Raw genomic sequence first — 23523 nt, forward strand, 5'->3', positions numbered from 1 at the left:
CTGCTTCCTACAACCCCTTGTAAATGAATTTTCATGTCTCCTTGTAAAATTTGGGTTCCTTACCTCCCTAGAGCTTAGCTACAATTTGCACATCAATGCATGTTTGTCTAATAGGAAGATAATGTAAATTGAAGAGGTACTTTTAGGCTGCCAGTTTACGTGGGCTGTAGTACAATTCTTGGGACATCGTTTCAGCTTACAGTTCCCATTAAAAGAGCGCAGTTAAAACTGTGATTTCCAAGTGCTTGACTTCATGTTTTTGTGCTCACAACTGCTGTCTAACCATGCAGTGAATCCCAGAAGCAGACAAAACAATTTCCTACTTTAAAGCTTTTCACATCACATTAGCTTCCCAAAATATTCCCACAACTCTCCTGCCTGTTCTTGAGGCCAGAATCTCTTACAGATAAGTAAATTCACTGATAGTTGATCTGTTTTTACTATAACTGAATTATTGTTGTCTTGAAATACACTCCCAAGTTTTGGGCTAAGGGAAGATGAAAACTTGACAAAAAAATCCTCTATGTTTAGTCAGTTTTGAGTGCAGATGTCTGCACGCTGGTTAATCATTAGGGTCTACAACCCTATGTAGGACTGAGGGAATTATGTTACTTAATAGAATAGAATAGAATTAACCAGGTTGGAAGAGACCTTCGAGATCATCGTGTCCAACCTATCATCCGACACCACCTAATCAACTAAACCATACAACCAAGCATCCTGTCAAGCCTCGTCCTGAACACCCCCAGCGACGGCGACCCCACCACCTCCTCAGGCAGCCCATTCCAGTGGGCAATCACTCTCTCTGTGTAAAACTTCCTCCTAACCGCCAGCCTAAACCTCCCCTGACGCAGCCTGAGACTGTGTCCTCTTGTTCTGGTACTGGTTGCCTGGGAGAAGAGACCAACCTCTGCCTGTCTACAACCCCCCTTCAGGTAGTTGTAGAGAGCAATAAGGTCACCCCTGAGTCTCCTCTTCTCCAGACTAAGCAACCCCAGCTCCCTCAATCTCTCCTCATAGGGCTACCAAGCCCTGTAAACATCTCCTTTGAGCCCAAGTTTGGTGGTGTGTGGTTTTTATTCAAAAGCACAGACTCAACCAGACACACTGAGGTGTCCCCAGTGCTCTCTGCTGTGTCCATCAAGGAGCTGGATTAGCAATGTCCATTATGTGGGAAAACCGGGGAGCCTGAGGTAGGAGCAGAGTGGTGGAGGCCCAGTTTGCAAACATGAGACACAGCAAATCTCATTTGTCCTGCCTTTAGTGTTAGTCTTGGTAACATTTCAGTTGTGCATGTGGAGCTTTCCTAAAATTTGCTTTAGAAAGGGCATGTTTGACTGTTTCTGTGAAATGGCATCAAAGTGTGGGGTTTAGGGAGAAGGAAATGCTCATTTTGAGTAATTGCTTCCTGATTTCTTCTTTCTGTGTTCTTCTGACGTTGTGCTAATCCTTCAAATAAACAAGTCACTTATTTGTGAGAGCAACTGTTCCTGCTCAAAATGTGCTGTCTGGGGAGAGGTTTGAAATGAGGGAAGGCCCTAAGTTTATCATGAGAAGGTTTCAGATGCTCGGGACAGCAAGTTAACTCATTCCCTGACTAGGAAAATACTACCCTGTGTTACAGGAGAAGAAGGCTTTTCACATTGCTAGGAAGAACAGTATTGAAAGCTCTCCTACATAATTTTTCTGTCATCTTAGTGCTTGAGATAGATTCTATATATTTAATCAAATCAAATACTGGAATAGTTTATCAGCTTTGAAACTTAATCCCCAGGGAGGTGGTCGAATTACATAGAATACATAGAATAGAATACATAGAATAAACCAGGTTGGAAGAGACCTTCAAGATCATCGCGTCCAACCCATCACCAATCCATCCCTGGAGGTGTTTAAAAGATGTGTAGGTGTGATATTAAGGGACATGGTTTAGCACCAGACTTGGTAGAGTTAGATGATGGTTGGACTTGAAGGTCTTTTTCCAACTGGAATGATTCTGTGATTCGATTCTTGAAGTATTGGACACCTGTTACTGGACAGACTAGCACAAATTGCCAGGGCAATTCTTGATCTGCCCTACTCAAAGACCAGTGATGTAGTCCAAATAAATGTAAACACTTTTGTGGTACCAAAAGAAGTGTCACTTTACAGGAGTTGAAATTCATTCATTTTGGCCAGGGACATACAATAGATGGAAGTGGTTTGCTTTCTGTCTAAGATGAAAAGGGGCTGGCGTGTTCACCCATAGAGACCACCACTTCACTCGCTTGAGGGCTGATGAACAGTTCTGCCGCTTCCCAGTGGAGTTGTGAGAGCTTGGCACAATGTTCAGACATAAAAGTACTGTCTTTGTTTGATTTAATAACAGGATCCTACCTTTGTTAAATGCAACTGCTTTTTTAATAGAGATAAAAGGAGGAGGGGAATATAAAAAGATGACTGTCAGAGCTGCAGTGTTTGGCTGTTGCTAAGCCCTGAGATGAGAGGAGAATATGAAAGTCATGCTCCTTGTTTTGTTCGTTAGGTCATGAGAGAGTGGGAAGAGGCAGAACGCCAAGCAAAGAACTTGCCAAAGGCCGACAAGAAAGCTGTCATCCAGGTAAAGCAAAACACAACCACAACCTTGCCAGCTGGGGCTGCAGTTCCAGTGTAAGGGGTGCTGGGTGTGGTATCATTTTAAAACCTGTTTCTATGAGGTTTTACTGCTCTTCTCTGCTCTTGCTATTTTTGTTTCCAGTTGTTAGTGGTTGCTGGGTGCCTCTGTACTTTGCAACCAGTCCTTGGAACAGCCGTGCAGGGCATTGCATATGACTGCATGGAGGGGTGGCATTTTGCTGGAGTTTAGATTTGCCTTCAGTGAGAATTGGTTACCATGGCCTCTTTCAAATTTTAGGCTGGAATGTAATATTTTTTTCCCCACGTAGATTTGTTCATGAAGCCATGTTCATCCCGTGGATCATACACTTGCTGAAGTCCACCCTCCTTTAGGTACCATTTTGAACCACTGTCTGGGGAGTCAAATGAAGGATTCACTGGTGGTTGTACTGAGCATGTCAGGAATATTATATTAGATTAATAAAGTACAGCCATATGTTCCAGCAAGACATGATGTCAGCAGTTCCCACTTAAATCAGTAAAAGCTGCATTGTGTTAAGAGTTCCTGGGAGCCAAGCTACACTAACAATGGTGATTTGCAGATGGAGGTGTTTATACCTGTTGGTCTCTGCTGTTTTCTTCACTGTTCTTGTTTGTGATGGATGCTTTTTTCAGCATTTCCAGGAGAAAGTAGAATCACTGGAACAAGAAGCAGCAAATGAGAGGCAACAGCTGGTGGAGACTCATATGGCACGAGTGGAAGCCATGCTGAATGACCGTCGCCGCATTGCTTTGGAGAACTATATCACAGCCCTGCAGACTGTCCCACCCAGAGTAAGTGCAGTATCACATGCTCTCAGCTGTGTCAAAATCTCTGTAGTCTTCCTGGGGAAAAAAGGTGTGCCCAGGTACAGTCTGGCTGTGGAGTAGTGAGTGCGTGTTCTTATGCAAAAGCGACTACAGCAGTCAACTAGTCTGGGAGCATGTGCATAAATGTAGGCACAAGCACACCCCTCTCATACATACCTATACATACATAAAGGTGCTTAAGCAAATGATGTAGAAGTGATTTGGTTGTCAGAAATTGTAGCTGTTCACAGATCCTACAGAAGGATGACAAAGTGTCCCTCCAGTGTTGCACAGTAGGTTACTTCACCATGTCAAGATGGAGCTTAAGAATAAGGGTGGTTGTGATTTTGTGTTTTGTTGGTTGAACTGTGAGATATGTGGTGAAGGATTGTTGAATGATATGAAGATAGCCCACCAGCATTTCAGAGCTGTCTCTGTTGAAAGTGATGGGTGTGAACACTAAGTTCAGAATGTGAACTGAATGGAATCTTTAATGACTCCATATCCATTAAGTTTGTATTCAATACCAAAATAACTGGTCTGTGACTTCCAAGAGAAGAGAATCTGCACAAACACTGTGGGAGGAGTCAATTCTTCTGTGTCTTCCTTCTTAACACTTTTGAGGAAGAGGAAACTTGGTTATTACAAGATTTGTGGATCAGCAGTGTAAGATGTAGCCATTAGATCCTGAATTTGGCCTCAGAGAGAATTACATCAGTATGGCTAACCTGGTTAAAATTACATGTTTAAGTAAATTTCCTTCTGCAGAGAAATCTTAGTGAGCATGGGAAAATGATCATCATTGTAGTTCTTTACCATCATCAAACTTTTTTCTCCACCCCATGCTGCAAAACCCAGTTGTTTTGACTCTGTGCCAAGTCAAAGACAAATCTTTTCCTTAGGTAAATGTGTGACTTCAAAGTAGTTGTATGAAGAGCTAATCTGTATTTTGCAACACAGTAATTTATGGAAAATGAAGCTGGTTCATGTAAAATTACTGGAGGGTGGTGTTTGGTCTGAGCATGAGATGGATATTGTAACCTCTAGAGCACCTTGGTGATCTCTGACTGTTGTGAAAGTAGTGAAGGGCTTGAACTAGAGTGTCTCATCAGCAGACAGATTATCAAATTACAGACTGGGATGCAGTTTCCTTTAGGAAACTGGAGTCGCTGGCTCATAACCGAGGAGGATGAGGTGACTGCATAGACTGCAGGTTGTGTTCTCTTGTGGTGTGGTTTCAGATGGTTTACCTAAGACGCCATTTCATGTTTGGCTTTAGCCAACTGGCCGTTGCTGTGAAGTTGAGCCTCATGCAGATGTAATCCTCTCTGTAAAGTATCTCAGAAAAATAATTTGATTTCATGTTGTGTGTGGACAGCTGAGTTCTGCAGATATTTAAGGTTGTGAAAGGTGCAGGTGAGGACCACACGTAACAGCAGAATAGACTCAAGAGATGCCAAAATGTGCAACTTAATTCTTAGCACAAGGGAGCTCAACTGTTCGTGTTTGAGGAATGCAGATGACCTCTCTGCTCGGGGTGGGGGCGGGTAGTGAATTTCAGCTGCATAACGCTAAGGGGCAGAAATGTTTACACTGACTTTGGGACTAGAAAAAACTGCATTTTATGCTGAAGTTTCTTGTAGTCAATCAGCTCCCAGGACATTTAAATTAATAATACATTTCCTGTGTCAGTGGGAGAGCATCAGGTCTGAAAGACTGTGTCAAAGAACACTGTTTGATACATGACTCCAGGGGAAGTTCTGAAGGTACTGTTAAAAGAAAGAGATGCATCCTATATTGTGTCCCTGTGATAGGGAACAGTTCTGAAAGGAGAAGGCAGCAAGCATGAAGATACTGCCAAATGGTGGCTCATCTCAAAACTGATGGGAGGGATCAGTTTAAAGAATAACATCTTTAACCGGTTTCTTTGCCACTCTTACTGGTCCTGTTGTCCTTCTCTCTGAACTTTTTGTTTCTGTGCCCCTGACCTGCTGGTCAGATGTGTGCCAAAATGCATGATAAAACTGACCTTGAATTCAGCAGGAGGATTCGTTTTATTGTGGGGCAGAGGATGAAATCTGAGGAGTGATTGCTGGGTGGGAGCTGAATGACCTAATGAGTTCATCCAGTCCACTAACTGCTTTGCAGGATGTAGAGCCAGAAATGTGAATATTGTGAGTCCAAACTGTGGCTGCCTGGCCAAAGAGAAAATGGGATTAATGGAAATTTCAACTCTGATACCCTAGCTATTTTTCTCTCTGGAAGTTCCTGTGTAGAATAGAAGTACATTTGATGCAGTTGTGGTGTCTTTGGGAGACTAAGTCATCACCTTACTGGTGATTTGTTAAGTAACCTCACAAAAAGGAGGTTTTCCTGGATTTCTCCAAAAAGATTTTTAAGAACCTCATTCCACAGTCTGCATCAAATTACATGCTTCCCACAAAAGTACCTTCTGAATATTTAAAGTGGTGGAGTCTCTTTCTCTAAAGTTGTAAGGGCAGAATTTGGGTTTAAACTGGAAAACAAGATAGGCTTTTCTTATTGAGGTGCCATGTCTTCTGCACACAGCTGGGATCATCCCTGTAAGTCTGGTGTGTGCACATATGTATGCAGATACATGTGTATGCAAACAGTGTTTCCCATGTGCTGTGTAATCACTTGGACATATTGCCCTGTACTTGAATTTGAACGTCCCTCAAGATTTTTTTTGGCTCCTGGCAGACCACTTGAAGCAGCCAGATTTCATTTTAGTCTTGGATGTCTAGAAATCCATAACCAGTCTTTGCTTGTAGGGATGCAGTGAATCTGGCACTTCTGGTGTCATCAGACTGATCGTGGATGTGAGGCACAATTCTCTGAGCGATGAAATCCTGATCCCCTGGGAACTCCTGTTTTCTGTACACATGCAGATTGTGCGGTGCTTGTGTTCCAGAGGTAGGCTTTTCAGGGGAGCTCAGAGAAACTTCCTCCAGCTCAGAAAATTCCAGAGCTGTGGACAGAGGGAAGGTGGAAGGCTGTGTGAGCTGTGTCATCATTTACCTTGCTCCCTTGGAAGAGGCTTTTCTTGCAGAATAGCAAGATGCAGGACTAGGAGAACCTTTGATCTGGGCCAGTAGGGTAGTCATGGCATTCTTGTACGTGTCCAGAAAATCAGCTGTTTTCAGCACTGTTCACCTAAACCTACAAAAGTCTGTGAATCCTTTATGAAGAACTCCTCCCTGGGACCAAAATCTTTAACTTCAGGCTTTTTTCAGGGGTTAGGCAGATGGCTGTACAATGCCAGTGTCAGAGGTGTGCTTTCAGAGTACTACTCTGGGCAGCAAGGGAGCATATAGAGATGAAATTGCCGAGCTTCAGAGTCTACTAGAAAATAAATTTGAGCAAAACCAAGTATTTTTCCTGTTGTTCTGCTCTCAGAAGCAAATGCCCCTAAATTGAAAATTTGATCCTTGCCCCTGATTCCTGGTGCAGCTTAGCTGTGCTGCTAATTTTTGTTTCCTTTGAAAATGGGGTGCAGCTGTTCAGTATCCAGTGTCAAAATACCATATTGTTTCATCCTGCTTGATGGCCTTACTACAGAAAAGGAGGATTAGTGGCAGCTGGAACCAATATGCCTCTAGTTTTTAAAACAGTTGGAAATTTTCCCCTTCATTTTGCAAGTTAAAGAGAGGAATTCCAATCCATCATTCTCTGAGCAGATTGATTCTGTAATTTGTTTTTATTCCCTCTTTCACACGCATGTCGAATTTTGCTGGATTTAGGTCTCCCTGCTTAATATTTGTTGATAAGAGAGGCACATTCTCTGTGGGAAGCCAGTGACAGAGATAAGCAGAAAAGAAATCCAGCTCCTAGTGGTGAAATAAAGGGTTTCAGAGTGAGGAAATGTACAGGATAACTTTGAGAGGTAATTAATTAACCTCCTTACTTTGCACATAGATTAAAGGGAGCATATAATCATTAAAATCCGTTTAAAATGCTTCCTTTCTAATTCAACATAATTTCACTGAAATGCAGATTATCACTGAGCAGAGGAGGATCACTGAGATCAGCACTAGCATGTACATTAACCATGTAAATTTTTTTGCCATGTGTTTTTGTGTTGTTTTTTCTTGCTGCATTCAGAATTTCCTCTGGTGTGGTGGTTTTTTTGCTATGGGAGCAGTGTCTGTTCATACAGAGAGAGCACAGTACAGGCTGAACTAGCTGAGTTTTGGCTGTTTGTACATGGAGGAAGGATCTGCAGAAGAGCCCTTACTTGGTGCCTCCGTGTTTGAGAAGCTCAAAGCCTTTCCTGAATCCAACAAGGCTGCTGTGGAAATATGCAGTTGGAGGCAGGCCAAAGCGCTGATGCTGATCAAGTGATAAAAATCCTCCTGTGCAGTAGGAAAGAGCAGTCCAGCTCCAGTACTCCACCCATTAGCTCTGTTTCTCCAAATGCATGAAATTACAGCTGTGGAATTTCTCACATACACTTCATTTTGTAAGATTTGGAGAAATAGCATGGATTTCAACTCTGCTTTTAAACCAAGTTAGACTTCAAGAAACATGGCCACCTAACTCCCATTTTCCAGCAGCTACTGAGGCTTTTATGTAAATAAAACCAGACTACCTTATTTTCTCCCTAGCCTGTGGGCTTGAGCATATGGAATAGTCATACACCTTAGGCTTGCTGGTAGATTTTTAGTATGAGCAAACTAAAGACAGAAGAGACCATTTGTGGTGGGTGGAAATTACCCCCCAACTAATTTGAGAGAATTACCCCCCAAAATGAAATTACCCAACTAGCTCAGTGGGATGGAAGCAAATGAAGCTGTATTTACAAGCAAAACTGCAATCTAGAAATATGAAATGCAATGACTGTGTACAAAATATACAATATTTACAACTCATAAACAACACAAGAATTCCCCCCTGGACAAAACCAGGAGGCTACCAATAGCTTCCCCTTCTTCCCCCTCCTCGGACAAGGGAAAGAGAAAGAAGTAAAAAGCAGAGAGTAGCTTGTTAGTAGTTAGCCACAAAAAAGAAACACAGCCAAGGTGAGCAAGCCAGCAGCAGCTACCAGCTATTATCTGCTAGAGAGAAGAACAGAGAAAGAGTTTATACAACTAACTTTACGTTAGCTATCAGATCAAGCTGCACCAGGGGAGGTTTAGGCTGGATGTTAGGAAGAAGTTCTTCACAGAAAGAGTGATTGGCCATTGGAATGTGCTGCCCAGGGAGATGGTGGAGTCACCATCACTGGAAGTGTCTAAAAAGAGACTGGATGAGGCACTTAGTGCCATGGTTTAGTTGATTAGATGGTGATGGGTGATAGGTTGGACTGGATGATCTCAAAGGTCTTTTCCAATGTGGTTAATTCTGTGTGTATGTATATGTATTTAGACCTTATTATTTTTCTTTTCATCCAGTGGTAATTTATTTACATTCTATCACTTTCTACTCAAGATCTGTGGAGAATTCCCTAGGCATCAGCCTAAAACTGCCACACAGTTCCAAGTGTATATTAAATTCTGCAAAATCCTGGCAGGTCCTTTATAGCTCAAATGCAAATTCGCTTGAAAGGTTGATCAGAAACCAAATTTGTCTTGTCAGAGCTGACTAAGTTCAAATCCAGCAAAAAGCAAATAATGAGACAGAATCAAACAATGTTTTCATTTTATTCTGCCCCAGGAAAGGTTCCTGGGAGGACAAAAAGAGGGAAGTGTACCATTACAGCCACGTATTTGTGATGTGCAGGCTAACACATTTTCTTTAAAATTAGCAAATATTATGAGAAGACATCTTTAGCTCTGCATGAAAGGCAGCTGGATAGGAGTTTAGTTGTGCTTCACCCAGAACTAAAAGTCTTGCATCAATCCTAGCCAGCCTTTCTTGAATGTTCTTCAAATTAACTGCTGCTTCTGTGCCAAACTTGACCCACAGGTTCGTAACAGAGCAGGTAAAACACCTCTCTAATCAGGTATTCTTAACAAGTGTATGAAAAGAGGCATTGTTGCACATTGCCAGAGCAGTAATCAGAAAGGACCAGTGATTGATTTTTCTCTACAGGCAAGATTAACTAACACAATACAGCATTGGGAAACTTTCCTCTCTGATTTAGAGAGAATTTTGATCAAAATGACAAGCCAGCTGAGAATTTCCAATGGAAGTGCCACGGCACAGAGCCAGGAGGTGGTGCTTGAAATACACAGAAGTGATTTAGTATGATTTTTGTGTAAGTTGTATTTGTAGCAATTGAAACTTTCTTAGATGCTTACATTTTCCAAGTTAAATGAAATTTGACTGTTTCATCACTGCCTTAAAATCTGAAATAGTAGGCTAGAATCAATGTAGAATTTAGGAGGGGCATCTTCATGCATATATATGTATAAACAGAAATAAAAGCATTTTATATATGCATATAATATATGCATAGATATGTTACTTCCTAGAAACTGATTTTCAGACATTTTAGATCTCATGTGTGATTCCTTTATGGCAATGACCTTACCTTGATGCTGATGCCACCTGAAATAAAGGCACAGGATTACACAGTCAGGGTGGCTGGAACTCACCACCAGAAATCTAAGGAGCCATCAACGTTTTCTGCTTCATTTGGACTTGGGCCTTGTACAGCTGGAACCATGTTAAGCTTTCAAGTCAGGGGTGCAGTACAGGTCTGTACTTTTGCCATGGTATATATTTATATTCACAGAAAGAACTGTCTTCCCTATAAAAGACAGGTCATATTCTCTGCAGTGGTAAGTAGAAAACTAACCCTTTAGCAATATATTGTCAACCTAGGTAGACCACATACGTGGACTGCAAACCTGTGCCCCTTCTAACAGTATTAAATAGATGCAAGTTCCAACATATGGGAACTATACAAAATAATACTTTGACAATATTCTCCAGCATAAACAAGATTTTAAACTAACAAAAGTATCAACAGACATGTCTGTTGGCCTGTCATGATATCTTGTAAAAGGGCTACAAATTGATCTGTGCTTTAAGTAAAAAATCTGCCAAGGGGGGGATTTAAAAGGAGTTCATCTGAAGTGAGTTTCATGGGTGCAAGCAGTATGACAGTGTACTTGAAATAATCAGAAGCAGCATGTAATGGTAGCAATTGCACTGCTTCACCCTGTGTTTCCTATTGCACACTGTATTACATGTGTTGGTGTCGTCTTATTTTTGTCTGCATTTGCCTCAGTAGTGAGTGTGTGCCATAAGACTGTGGATTTAAGCTTCTTGCCAGCCAACAGCCAATGTTATTTCTGACTAAATATCATTGCTACTTAATATGCATTCTGAATATAGTGCTGGATCCTGTTGCTTAGGAAGTCACTGGCCATTCTCATCACAGAATAAATGATAGTCACCAACAGCTCTGGCCAAGGTGACTGAAAACATGGGGCTAGCAGAAGTTGTCTTGGGAGTATCCTGGTGGCTTTTAGAGGAATACTGGGAAAATAACATCCCTGAAAATAGTGGAATGTTTTCATGAGGCTTAGGAAGCCCCTGGTGGCTGATGTGAGTCAGTTATTCTGAGAGATACAGATGTGAACACGCTGAATTTCCCCTGGAAAAGCACCCAGCAGAATTTCAGGTGCTAAGCACAGAATTTTTTACTGAAGTTCAGTAGTTTTATGAAGAGTAAGAGGTATCAAGCTGACCCTGAGTCTTGTCAGCCATTTGTTCTTCTGGCATAGACAGTGTCAGAGCCTAGGCCTTGGGAACTTAATTTAGCTGCTAACAGCACTGCTTTCATTTGTAATTTAATCTGATGGTGCCTGCCTAGGATCAAAGTAATAGATGGCTGTGGATATAATAACCTCAGACACAGGGTCTGACTGCGTCTCCTCAGCCTGTGGAGCCTTTCTTCACCTCTGTGCTTGACCCTTCATTGTCACCCCTCCAACATCACAAGAATTCATATCTCTGCTTGGTGTACTAGATTTGGAGGCAAATCCTACTGAGAAATGCCTGCATGAGTGGGATTTTTAAGCAGAACCAGTTCACTCAATAATGACACAAGAAAATGTGTGTAAAATATGAGGCAGAAGCAGAGCTTTGTACTTGTAGTGATCCAGGAATTCATGAAAACTCTGTAAGCACTAGGTTTACAGTTCTAGGCATTGAAGAGAAAATAATCAATTAAGTTATTTTTTTACTATCTGTTGCATCCAACTGTGGGACTTGGCCTTCATTTATGGTAATTACCACACTCAGACATGCAAAGCTTAGTGGAGAACTGCCATTGCCTGTCACCACCTCTGGCAGTTTCACCTTCAGCCATGACCCTGGAGCCATGTGACAGTAACATTGTGAACTTGTTGGGAAGGTTGGAGGTCTGACCTGTTCCAGTGAGATTAGGACTTCCAGCAAGGAAGCAGAGCTGTTTCAGTATACATCAAATGTGCATGGAATTATCACCACCTTTTGGGGGGCTTTCTGATCGTTGTGGAAATGACTGTTCCCTTAATGGTTGAGGCAGGGCACATTTCCTAAAGGTCACAGTAAAGACAGATTTGATAATAACAAGTCTGTATGGTAATTCACTTCAGGGGACCTTGGGTACATGTATATCTCATCTCAATGTTATGTCCAGGGAATCCTGTTGGTTTTGTAAGTGCCTGCATCCACCCTAGGAATGTGTGTGTAGTGTGGTGCCTTGCTGACTGCAAAAGCCTTCTGCATCTGCATGAGGTGTCTGAATGCTTCCCAAGGATTTCTTAGCTTTGAATCACTTGTGACTGTCACAAGCCTTTAGGCAATATGAGATGACTAGATCAATAGTTAGCAGCAGGGTTAAATGTCCATAAGGCTAGGTTTGAAAGCAAAACATTGGAACTGTCTGGGCTTGTATACCTATGTACAGTGCATTCTCACTGGTTTAGGGTTTAGATTTTTTTGCTTAAGAAACCTCAAAATCTCTGCCCTCTGAGGAAGTATCTTGCAGTTAACATTCTTTCTGTATTGTCCTAAACCTGAATTACAGTTTTCAGTTGCCATCACAGTGACATCTCTTGTCTATCTGGCCAGTGCTAGAGGCATGCACATCCAATACTCCTTTTAATGATAATTTTGGGACGTTTCTCAGTGCTGGACAACGCACTGAAGGTGGGTTGCCAATTTAGCCAAGTGACTACTGCTGTTAGCAGTGTTTTAAAGCAGGTATTTTAAAGATTGTTACCCTATTAACAAGTCTGCTTGTGACTCTTTGTGTACAAGTTTCATTGGTATATTGCAGTGAATGCAAACACACCAAGGGAAAACAAAAACTATGCCCTTCTGGTGTCAGGCATGACACTTAAATTGGAATTATCTCTTGAATAAAGAGGAATTAATCCTTTTCTCTCTGGTCTGCCCTAACCTGCTGTCTTGATGGGGCTTGGTGGCAAGGAAAGCTGAATTGTAAGGAAAGGTAGCAACACTTTCTCTCTTCAAATATTTTTTTTGTCATTGTTAAACTTTCTGGTCTCCTACCCTTTCTTCCTAAATAGCTTTACAGTTGGCATTACAGGTTGTTTGGCCATTACCACGATGTTGTGATGGGTGCAAGGGACAATTTTCCTCATGAATGAATTTTCAGTCATGGAGCCTCTAAGTTTAATCCTCTAGCAGGGAATGGCTTCACATCTCTCTATTTGTCTGAAAAATCTTCAGGCAGCCTTTGATTTACTTCCTTCAGACATGTAAAAATCAATTGCTTCTCTCAAGATGAAGAGATTTTACCTGAAGGGAGGTTGTAGCCAGGTGGGGGCTGGTCTCTTCTCCCAGGCAACCAGCACCAAAACAAGAGGACACAGTCTCAAGCTGTACCAGGGGAGGTTTAGGCTGGATGTTAGGAAGAAGTTCTTCATAGAAAGAGTGATTGACCAACTGGAATGGGCTACCCAGGAAGGTGGTGGAGTCACCATTGCTGGAGGTGTTCAGGAAGAGACTGGATGGGGCGCTTGGTGCCATGGTTTAGTTAGTGTTGGATGATAGGTTGGACTCAATGATCTCAAAGGTCTTTTCCAACCTGGTCTGGTCTATTCTATTCTATTCTGTATCTTCAAACTCTCTAGATTAGCATTAATCTGTTGTGTAAATGTTACATTATTTTAGGCTCTGTATTTGTCCATGAATCTGAGTCTACTTTAAAATGCAGCTTCACCCACAGTTTTTTGCACTTCAGAAAGCTGTGCATGGAGCCTCTGATGCTTATTTTGTCACGTCCCACGTATGCCTGCCGGTGCCCAGACTGCTGATTACCACTTCTGCTCATTCTTTGACCTACTGCGCAGTAAGGTCACCATTCCTTTTCTTACCACCTGCCTCAGCTTCGTGCCTTTCACTGCTGAAGCAGTTTCAGGTAGGATGCATAAGTGCAACAGCACAAGCAGAGCTGGGAGTGGGGGAATTTCCAGAATCCATCATGAGCAGAGTAAAAACAATGTCTTAGCTGAATGCTTGAGAACACTTCCCTGTTTTGGCACTGCATTATTGCACAAGGTATGAAAACACATAGAATTGCACATTTCTTGGTCCTCACTGCGCTGTCATCAGTCTGTGTAGATCTTCTTGTTCGCTTCAGCTACAGACCTTTCCTTTGTTTGTGTTCAGTTACATGCCTGAAGGCATGTATTTAAGAGATTTTACTAATGAAAATCACCTGCAATATATACAGACTAAGATCTATACAAAATCTGGCACTCAGGCTGAGTACCTTTAGAAGCACCAAGTAGGTGGCCTTTTTGTTCTTAAGACAGTTTTGTCTTTTGGACATATACTTTTCTGTACCTGAAGCTAAGTGATTCCTTTGCTCTTTTCTCCCTGGTGGCATTGTAGCAGTGATGGGACAGGAGTGTCTTGAGATTTTTTTGTGGGGTTTGTTTTTTAAGTCTTGATGATTATTCCTTGGCTTAGATACATAGATTAGGGCTTTTGTATTGTCTTCTGTACAGCTGGTGGACAAGCTGACTTTTATCTGAATGTGCACATTCAGTGTACAATTGACAGAACTTACCAGCTCTAATCTTTTTTGTTTTTAAAATTCAACTGTTGTTGGCAGATATTGATACTGTTGAGTATTCAGCACAGTAGAGTGTCTGTGGGCAATCATAGAAATGGTTGTGATGGCATCCAGTTTTCAGGGGGTCTTGGAGGGGTTTGCCTGATGATGGTGGTGAGTGTTGCAAAACTGGGGACTTGGATCATGGAAGCTTCCTGAGTTGGGAAAGAGAAGTAGCTGGAGTAAATGGAAGCAAAGCCTGAAAGAAACTGAATCTGAATAGCTGTTAACTAGCATGCTAAGGTGGCACTTGCTGTCTTGTTGGGCCAGTAGTAAAGCAGTTAGACAAGAAAATTCAACAGCCAAATTTCCCCTTGTAGTTGGGACAAAAATCTGAACACCCTCACCAAGGACCTCATTTACTAACTACAGCTACTATTAAAGGGTGCATCATGCCAAATGAGTTGAATGAGTGGATGTTCCTTAAAGAGTCAAACCTGCCTTCAGGTTTCAACCCCTGCAAGCATCTGCTGGCCAAGTGCTTTTGGTCTGGGATGCATTTCCAGTGTAAGAAAGTAAAACATGTTGTTCTAAACTGATTGTTTTCTTTTCCCCTCCCCCAATTTTTCTTCCCTGCAGCCTCGTCACGTGTTCAACATGCTGAAGAAGTACGTGCGTGCTGAGCAGAAGGACAGGCAGCATACTCTCAAACACTTCGAACATGTCCGCATGGTAGACCCAAAGAAAGCTGCCCAAATCAGATCTCAGGTAGTCCCTGCTGAGGGGTAATGGGGTTGTGCTTGTTCATAACTATTGTGACATTTCTGTCCACCTGTTTTGTTTTTTTTAAATGCTTTACTCCTTTCTCTGATAAAAACTCATCTTTGCAGCAGAACATTGTGGCAAATGATGTAGGATTAGGAGGGGTATCATTTGTCTTCCAAGAAGAACTGAAAAACAGGTTTTCTGTCTGTCCTGGACAGTGAGTCAGCTGTAGGCATTTCCTGAGGATCCCTTCAGAGCATTAATGCCCAGAGCCTTTAGTAGTGTTTTGGTAAATAATACCTCTGGAAAATGTCAGTAATAGATTTAGTGACCACACATGATTATGCTTCCCTCAGCTAAAGCAGCAGACCCAGAAGTGTTGTAGCCATCTTGACTGCAATCAACATTTCTATAATGATTGCAGAGGTACTTGTGGTGTCTGTGAAGGTGATTGCTGTGATACACTCTTGAGTTTAACATGTTCTTTTAAAGTAGGCACTGTATGTAGTTCGTGGCATTTTAACTGATGAATGTTCCCCTAGTCCTCAATGAGTATGTTCTGGAGAGTTTTTATCTTGCCTTTGAAAGTAATGCAGGTTGAGAATGAGGGGGAAAAAATTAATTAAAAAAACCCAACAAAACAAAACCCAAACACCACCAAAAAATATTGCAAATGCAGCTGGCTTTCAAAACAGCAATTACAGCTGGAGTGGATAAACTGTAGAAAACCTGTGCTGTGATCTGCGGACTCTGCCACTGTTCCTTCTGCAGGATGGAATGGGAAGCGGTGCTTCAGCCACAGTTGTTGAACTGATAGGCATCATTAAAAGCCAAACAATCTACCTCCCTGAATGGCATCATTTGTATATCAGGTTTCTCAAACATCTGTTCCAGACAGACTTGTACATCAAGGTCATGCTGCCTTGAAGTTGCTAGAGTTAGAAGTGCACACTTCCAACAGTCTTCTGCGGTACCAGTTATCTTTCCCTTATCTAAAACATTGAGGTATCTAACATGACTTTTTAGTGTGTAAAACACTGGGTTATTTAATAACATAAACCAGTGACATTTTGCAGACTACAGATTGCGTGGCAGCACAAGTGAAGAATGGAAACTGACGTTTAAATACAAGCAGCACAACATATTGCTTGGTGTATCATCATAGGGATGAATATCTCTATAGTATCTTTGCTCCTTGAACTGGTCAGAAGTCTGGGGAAATGTAGGCTGAAGGATCTGTTTGTGACATTTTTTTTCAGCATGAAATGGAAGACAAAATACTTTGTTCAAAAGTGTAATTACTGTATCAGGGTTTGAAGAAATCATGCCATTTTGTCAATAAAATCACTATCTGCAACCCATTTTCCTTTTTGCACCTAATTGCCCTGCCAGTCTTCTGAGATGCACCTCAGATTTCCCTTTCTACTGGAAGAGGTGGAGAGTACCCTGGAGGACTATGTATCATGGGATGTCATGACTTGGCTCTTAGGGGTGTGCAGGAGTCTGAGGCAGTGGAGTTGTGATCAGCTGAGATGATGCAGAAATGCTTCTGGCTGGAAGTATTTTTGTTTTCAGCTGAAACCGTTTGCTGATGTTTTTACCAAGAAAATTAAGCCTTTGTCAGAGAGCTCTGTTTCTTTTTGCATTAGGATAAAGAAATAAAAACCACCTCAGCAGATGAAACCTCTTGGTGCAGCAATCATTGCGCCTCACTTGGTTTGCATGTTACCTCAAAGCTTACAGGTATGGGCAGATGTAGCTTGTCAAAGTGTCAGTGAGGTTGTAGATTTTTACCACTATGGCTGCTGGTGTACTTGCTCTGCCCTACAGCAGTTGTGAACCTCCACCTCAGATTGCTGCATCCCTAAAGGATTTCACGTAGTTGCCATGGAAGAGCATCTGGGACACTCTTTTCATAGGAGAGGTGAATTTTGCAAGTCTTGACTGCAAGATTTGACAGCCTCAGTACATAAAGCATACTAAAATCTTACACCCAGCATAAGTAAAAGCTGCCTTGCTGCCTGTAAACTCTGAAATTTATGGTCATGTCACATTAACAGCAGTATTCCCCTCTTTGAAATGCTTTTCTTTCCGTAGGTTATGACACATCTACGTGTGATATATGAACGCATGAACCAGTCCCTCTCCTTCCTCTACAACGTGCCGGCTGTGGCAGAGGAGATCCAGGATGAAGTCGGTATGCAAACTATTGATGTGGAAAAAGGGAAATACTTATGTGATGAGAAATTGCTACCAACAGATAAAATAGAGCATCTTACTTCTCCTGTTGATACACTATCCCAGTGGAAAAACAGAAGTGTAAACCTGCTAGTGTTGTTAAATCATAAATTACAACTTGGAAGAGAAATCCTGCATCATCCACGTAGTGACATCATCACACTGTTGTAAATGTCTTCCCTGAAATACATCAGTTAACTATCAGAGCCTCCATGCTCTAGGGATGCAGCTACTGACAGGAGATTTTTAACAAGTTCCTTCCTCAGTTTGGATAGTTAATTTCCATGCTGAGTTTACATAATCCGATGTATTCATTTTGGAATTCTCAGCAGCTAAAAAATTAGTTACAGACCCAAGCAAAATGTAAGTATCGACAGGAAGTCCAGTGCAACTTGGCAATATCTTACTAGTCATGCATTAAGTTCTTGGTTAGCTAGTCTGCTTTTTTCCTGCACACAGTCTGGGCTGAGGATCACTCAGGCAGCAACAGTCTGATGTTTGCCTCTTCACTGAGTGCTGTGCCAGCTGTGAGGGAGAGTGGTCTTTGCTATCATTTAGCTTTCTGCTCTTGGCAGAGAGATCTCAGTCACAGCACTTGGATTCTGCCATGTGCTGCTATTGCAGCAAAGCAGCTTCATGAGGCCAATATATTAATTTCAGATAAAGCCACGGCTCTAGACATCATGTTGGTAATGTGTCTTTAAGAAAAATTATGCATGGTTGAATGCAAAGGCTGGAAATAGAATGATGATTTTCTTTGGAAGAGTTATTTTCACAAGATGCAGTGTTTTGCCAAATGGTGGTTAATGGATTAGTTACTGGAAGTTTGTAGAGGTCATTCCCATCTGTTAGAGCAGACAGTATCCTTCTAGCCTTGAGCATCAATCAGTCCGTTTCAGATTCTGTTCCGAAATTATGGAATTTCTTAGTCTCTAAAGTCCTGTAAAAGGAAATTATTACAGCTGCAGAATCTATGGAGATATGAAATACTAATAAAATCACACTGTAATATTCCCAAGAAACATTACAAGTCTCATTAGAAAGGAAAATGCTTCATTAAATACCTTTTGTTAGAACTGTTGACTTAGAAAGTTTGAGTCAGTGAAGCTGAACATCTCTCACACACAGTGTCTGAATAACAAGTTACATGTAAAGAAGCATGGGCGAAAATAGTTCTTCTCTTAGGCCAGGATGCAAGTTAGATGGCTACAGTTTTAGTTCTTCTTCTTGTTGTTCATTGTACTTCAGGTTCCTAGTTCCATGCTTTACTGCAGTACTCTTCATGAACAGTTTTCACCTTGAGGAATGAATTATCTCTGCTTTAGAAGACATAGCTCTGGCAAAAGTAGATTTTGCCCTCTGCTGAACAGGTAGTTCTGTGAACAGCAAAATAAATCAGATCTAGTTTTCTGTGAATTTGTACTGTGGGTTTAATTCCTTTTACATCTAATAAAGATTTTCTCAGTGCTAGAGATGTTATGCCCTGTATTGCCATTTCTCCTCTCTTAGCTATTGAGTCTTAGATTTGGGGATTTAATTCTTTTTTTCCCCAGAAACTAAGCTAGAAATCAAAATGTCTCTTATGTCTTCCTGCCAGTCCACTATGAAGGGTTCATCTGTAAGAACTAGGTGATGTCTTTGGGAAGGCCATGAGCCTGAAGATAATGTGCACACTTCTAATGTCTGTCTGTTAATTTTAAAGTCTTCATGCTGAGCTATTAATTTGAATCATGTGAAATAGAATCTAGAGTTCTTCAGGAGGCATAGCACCTGCATAGAGAATGTTGTCTTCAAAACTCTGAAGATTGTTAATGTATGCTTCATGATCAAATGAATCACAATCCAGCAGCTGGATAGTTCAGGTTCCTTGAAAATACAGGTTTACAGCTGTAGGTTTAAGGTATAGAATCCAAAATTCAGTATCCAACTTTTACACTAAAAGCAGCCTTTTGAAACTGCTGGTTATTGTTAGAACTCAGCAGAGATGGTAGCAGGAAGTTAGGGTAAAATTTTGAGTTGTAGTCAACAAGATCATAAGATGTTAGGGGTTGGAAGGGACCTCCAGAGATCATCAAGTCCAACCTCCCTGCCAGACCCAGGACCATAAACCCATATAATCTAGGGCAGGTCACACAGGAATTCATCCAGGTGGGTCTGGAAAGTCTCCAGAGAAGGAGACTCCACAACCTCTCTGGGTAGCCGGTTCCAGTGTGCTCGTGCAAAGGTGGAACTTCCTGTGCTGTAGTTTATATCCATTGCCCCTTGTCCTGTCGCAGGGCACAACTGAGAAGAGCCTGTCCCCTCCCTCTTGACACCAGAACCAGTTGATGTAGCACTAACTCTACCCTCCACGGATGCAGTCCTTATCTGCAGATGTTCATCAGCAGTTGATGTCTGTTGCCTTAAACAGAAAATGTCTTGATTTGAGTATATAGGTACATATGGTTTATTCTATGTATTCTATGTATTCTATGTATAAGACCCACAGAATTCCAAAGGGTAGAAAATGACACTTACATGAAGTGAGGATTTTTTTGTTAAGCATTTGACCAGTGTGTAACATGCAACCACCCCCTTTAGGGTGACAGATAAGTATTGTAACAGCAAGTTCCAGCTGTGTAAGGAATAATACTGCTGGTTATCTTTTGTTTACATTGGGGCAGTGGAAAAAAGACTGGAGTACAAGTTGGATAAATAGGTCTGTCTGACCGTGGCTGTTATGACAAAGCCTGGAAAGCATAATCAGGTCATTTTTATAGGAGGCCATTTGGCATTCTGGCTGCAAATGATGTCTCAAGGGGTAGCGATGCAAATGTGCTACAAACCAAGTCAATCTTGGCAACCAATGTAATTCTTGATGTTAAGTGGTGCTCTCACAGGCAGGAGTATGCCTCATGAATAGGAGAGTGGTGCAAAAAATCCAAGAATAGATGTTTATTTGCACACTGTAGGTGAGCAGATTATTTGGTTACCGTGGTATTTGTACTCACCTTTTCCCTCAGATAAATCTCACATGCTATTTAATATGTGCAAAAGCTCAGAGAGCACAAGGGGCAGGCTTTAAGAAAAATCAGCAGTTCCTTTGAGCACATCCTGCTTTAAATCCTTACTTGATTAGACTGCTTATCCGTGTATGCAAAAGACAATTTACATTGGGAGTGGCACAGCAGGCACAGCTCCTGAACCAGAAGCTACGTCAGAGCTTTGTGCTTCAGTCAAACGGGCAAGCACTGAGCTGAATTTTTAATTCTGTCTTTGCTGCTCTATTTCCAAACTGATGTCCTTGGCTCCACGTTTTCTAGCCCACCACTGATGAAATATTCAGCACCAACTACAGCTGCAGTATTGTAACTAAGCTCTGAAACATTCACTTACAAGCAACAAGAGAATATTTTTTCATCTGTTCCTTGACAAATAAAATCAAGCTATTGTTATTCCATTATTCTCTTCTGCTGTGCCTGTCCTGCCCTTCTGAGGCATCTGCTGGACGCCACGCTCACATTGTACAGCTGGGAGAGAGGTCAAAGGCAAGCAGACCCCAGATCACTGCTTGCATATTGTCCTCTTAGGGAAACATTACACCCAGTTACTGAAAATTTTCTTGATGCACTTAATATACCTGTGACATTAATATGTCACCTTCCCATCATCTTAAAATAAGTTAACAATGTCAGTGGTCATGAGCACTGAAGCAGCCCAAAATCATGAGAGAACAGACACTCCAGTTCATCCTTGCTGTTGAATGATAGAGTTTCCTTTCCTATTTACCTGCTTTGGAAACTCAGTTGTGTCATTCCACGTAATTTGCTCTGAGGTCTGATTCCTAACTGGGAGTATTAGATTGTGAAAGAAACAACTTAATCTTCTTAATTCTTTCATGCCAGCAAATTGCAAGTGTCCAGTGAGAACCAGTTACAGACTGTCTGCACAAGCTGTATAATGTAGCTGCATGTGTTATCTGTTACAGAGCTAGCATGGCAGCTGTCATTCCCAGAGCAGTCTCTGGAATTTTTATCCAGGGAAGTTCAAACACTGAAGTCTGAAATGTATGGGCAGGTATGCTGAGGGAGAGGCTAAATAAGTCTCTAATGCCAATGATGTAGAAGTTGTGCTTGATTCCAGCAGAAGTTTCTCATGCTATGTGCGAAGTGAAAATTCACGGGTGCTTTTTTTGGCCGGAAATACCTGGCATATTCTTGCCGGGCAAGCTCTTAGGATAAAAAGGGAAAAGAATTACTGAGGATGTATGATTTTATAGAATAGCTGGATTAATGGAAGTCTTGAGGTAATTTCCTAATAGTCAGATCCCATGCATGAAGCAATCTTTCATCAATGCAGCTTCTCCTGCTGTGTGATTCTCATATGCCAAATGTAATTGAAAAATGCATTTTCCTACCTCTGCGAGGTTCCAGTCCTTTCACTGTTCTGCTTCCTTCTGTTAGATCATGCAGATGAGAAATTGTGGAAAAGCCATGTAGGTCATATCCCATTTAATAGCTACATTTGTTAAATTTAATAAATGCATTTCTTTTTTCAGAATACTTGGGACTACTCAGGATACATTTAGCCTATCAAGTGCTATCAGCTGCTAGAACTGAGAGATCCCAACATTGAAAACATTTGGCTCAGTAGACAAAAAAACAATGTTTCATTCAGAATTTTTGCCCACAAGAGTGCCATAATGTAGAAGTAGCTTTTTTTTCCTGCATTTTAATCTAGAGCTTTTGAGGCTGTGGATGGTGAACTGTTTCCCTGAGACAATATTATTAAAGTAAACTGAATGAAGAGGAAGGGAGAGGAGGACAAGGAGACTACAGAAATGGACAGCCTCGTGTTCTGGAGTGCATCAAAAGAGGCATGGCCAGCAGGTCAAGGGAGGTGATTCTGTCCCTCTGCTCTGGTGAGACCTCATCTAAAGTACTGAATCCACTTCTGGAGTCACCACAACAAAGACCTGGACCTCTTGGAGCACATCCAGAGGACAGCCACACAAATGACTGTGAAGAAAGGCTTATAGAGAGTTAGGGTTGGTCAGCCTGGGGACCTTATTGTGGCCTTTCACTACTTAAATGGGGTCTGTAAGAAAGATGGCACAATCTTTTTACCATAGCCCGTTGCAGCAAGACAAGGGGCAATGGTTTTAAACTTAAAGAGGGTAGATTTAGACTAGATAGAAGGAAGACATTTTTTTACAATGAGGGTAGTGAAACACTGGCACAGGTCACATTGAGCAGGGCTCTGAGCAACCTGCTCTGCTTAAGATGTCCCTGCTTACTGCAGGAGGGTTGGACCCTCCCAACCCAAATCTTTCTATAACTAGCTGTTAAACATTAAAATAAATATACGTGTACAGACATCTATAGCCACATATTGCTGTTTCATTTTAATTAATAATTAATTAATGTCATGGCGATGTCTCTAAGGGACAGAAGCTTAGAGCTATGAATTCCTGTTTGCCATGGTTCTTGGTATTTCAATCTCAGCATAACCCTGAGAGAGAGGCATACTGCACTGTAAAAGATTCCAGGTATAAAGGCCTGTGGCATGATTTTACAGGCTAACCAGGAGAAGAGAAGAGAGCTTAAATTTGATAGCATGGTTGTGTTTCTCTGAGCATTGCAGGTTGGGCTCCTTTCCAATATTTCACAGTACCAATCTCACATACCATGCTTTTAGCATCATCTTCAAATCATGCCGGCAACAAAGCCACTCTCACACCTTCCAGTAGGCAGGTCACGTTGTAAAAACTTCTCATCAGGGTTGCTTACCAAGTAATGTTTGACTTGTACTACACACGTGACTTGGTTCCACACTGAGTACCACAATTGTGGTTTGCAGCTTGATAATGCTCAAATTATGGCACCTAATAGTATGTAGCATTACAGTCTTCTTGATTTGGCAAAACATCTTAGAATAACAATGTGTTTGGAATTCATTTAAACTTAAGCCTTTGTAGTAAGGCAGAGACTTCAGGGTGATTGAATTTAAGCACATGCTTGAAATTTCTTAGGGCTTGGGCAGAGGCTGGAGGAAATACCCATGGTATTGTCTTGTGTATTTTCTCATTTTCCCTCAGAGGAGGAATTGCTGCTTTTAAT

At 41.6% G+C, this 23523-nt stretch overlaps 1 protein-coding gene across 3 annotated transcripts in view; it reads left to right on the forward strand.

The window, feature by feature from the left end:
• APP (amyloid beta precursor protein) overlaps positions 1-23523 on the forward strand; it is a 212352-nt gene that overhangs the window by 154132 nt on the left and 34697 nt on the right. For 2 of the 3 annotated variants that reach the window (XM_054166112.1, XM_054166114.1), the window contains 4 exons: positions 2522-2596; positions 3268-3426; positions 15062-15190; positions 17285-17384. In XM_054166112.1, coding sequence (XP_054022087.1) covers positions 2522-2596; positions 3268-3426; positions 15062-15190; positions 17285-17384 — 463 coding nt within the window. The remainder of the gene's footprint in view (positions 1-2521; positions 2597-3267; positions 3427-15061; positions 15191-17284; positions 17385-23523) is intronic. The other variant, XM_054166113.1, reaches the window with a different exon arrangement.

This window comes from Dryobates pubescens, chromosome 12 (genome assembly GCF_014839835.1).
Source record: "Dryobates pubescens isolate bDryPub1 chromosome 12, bDryPub1.pri, whole genome shotgun sequence".
Classification (NCBI taxonomy): Eukaryota; Metazoa; Chordata; class Aves; order Piciformes; family Picidae; genus Dryobates; species Dryobates pubescens.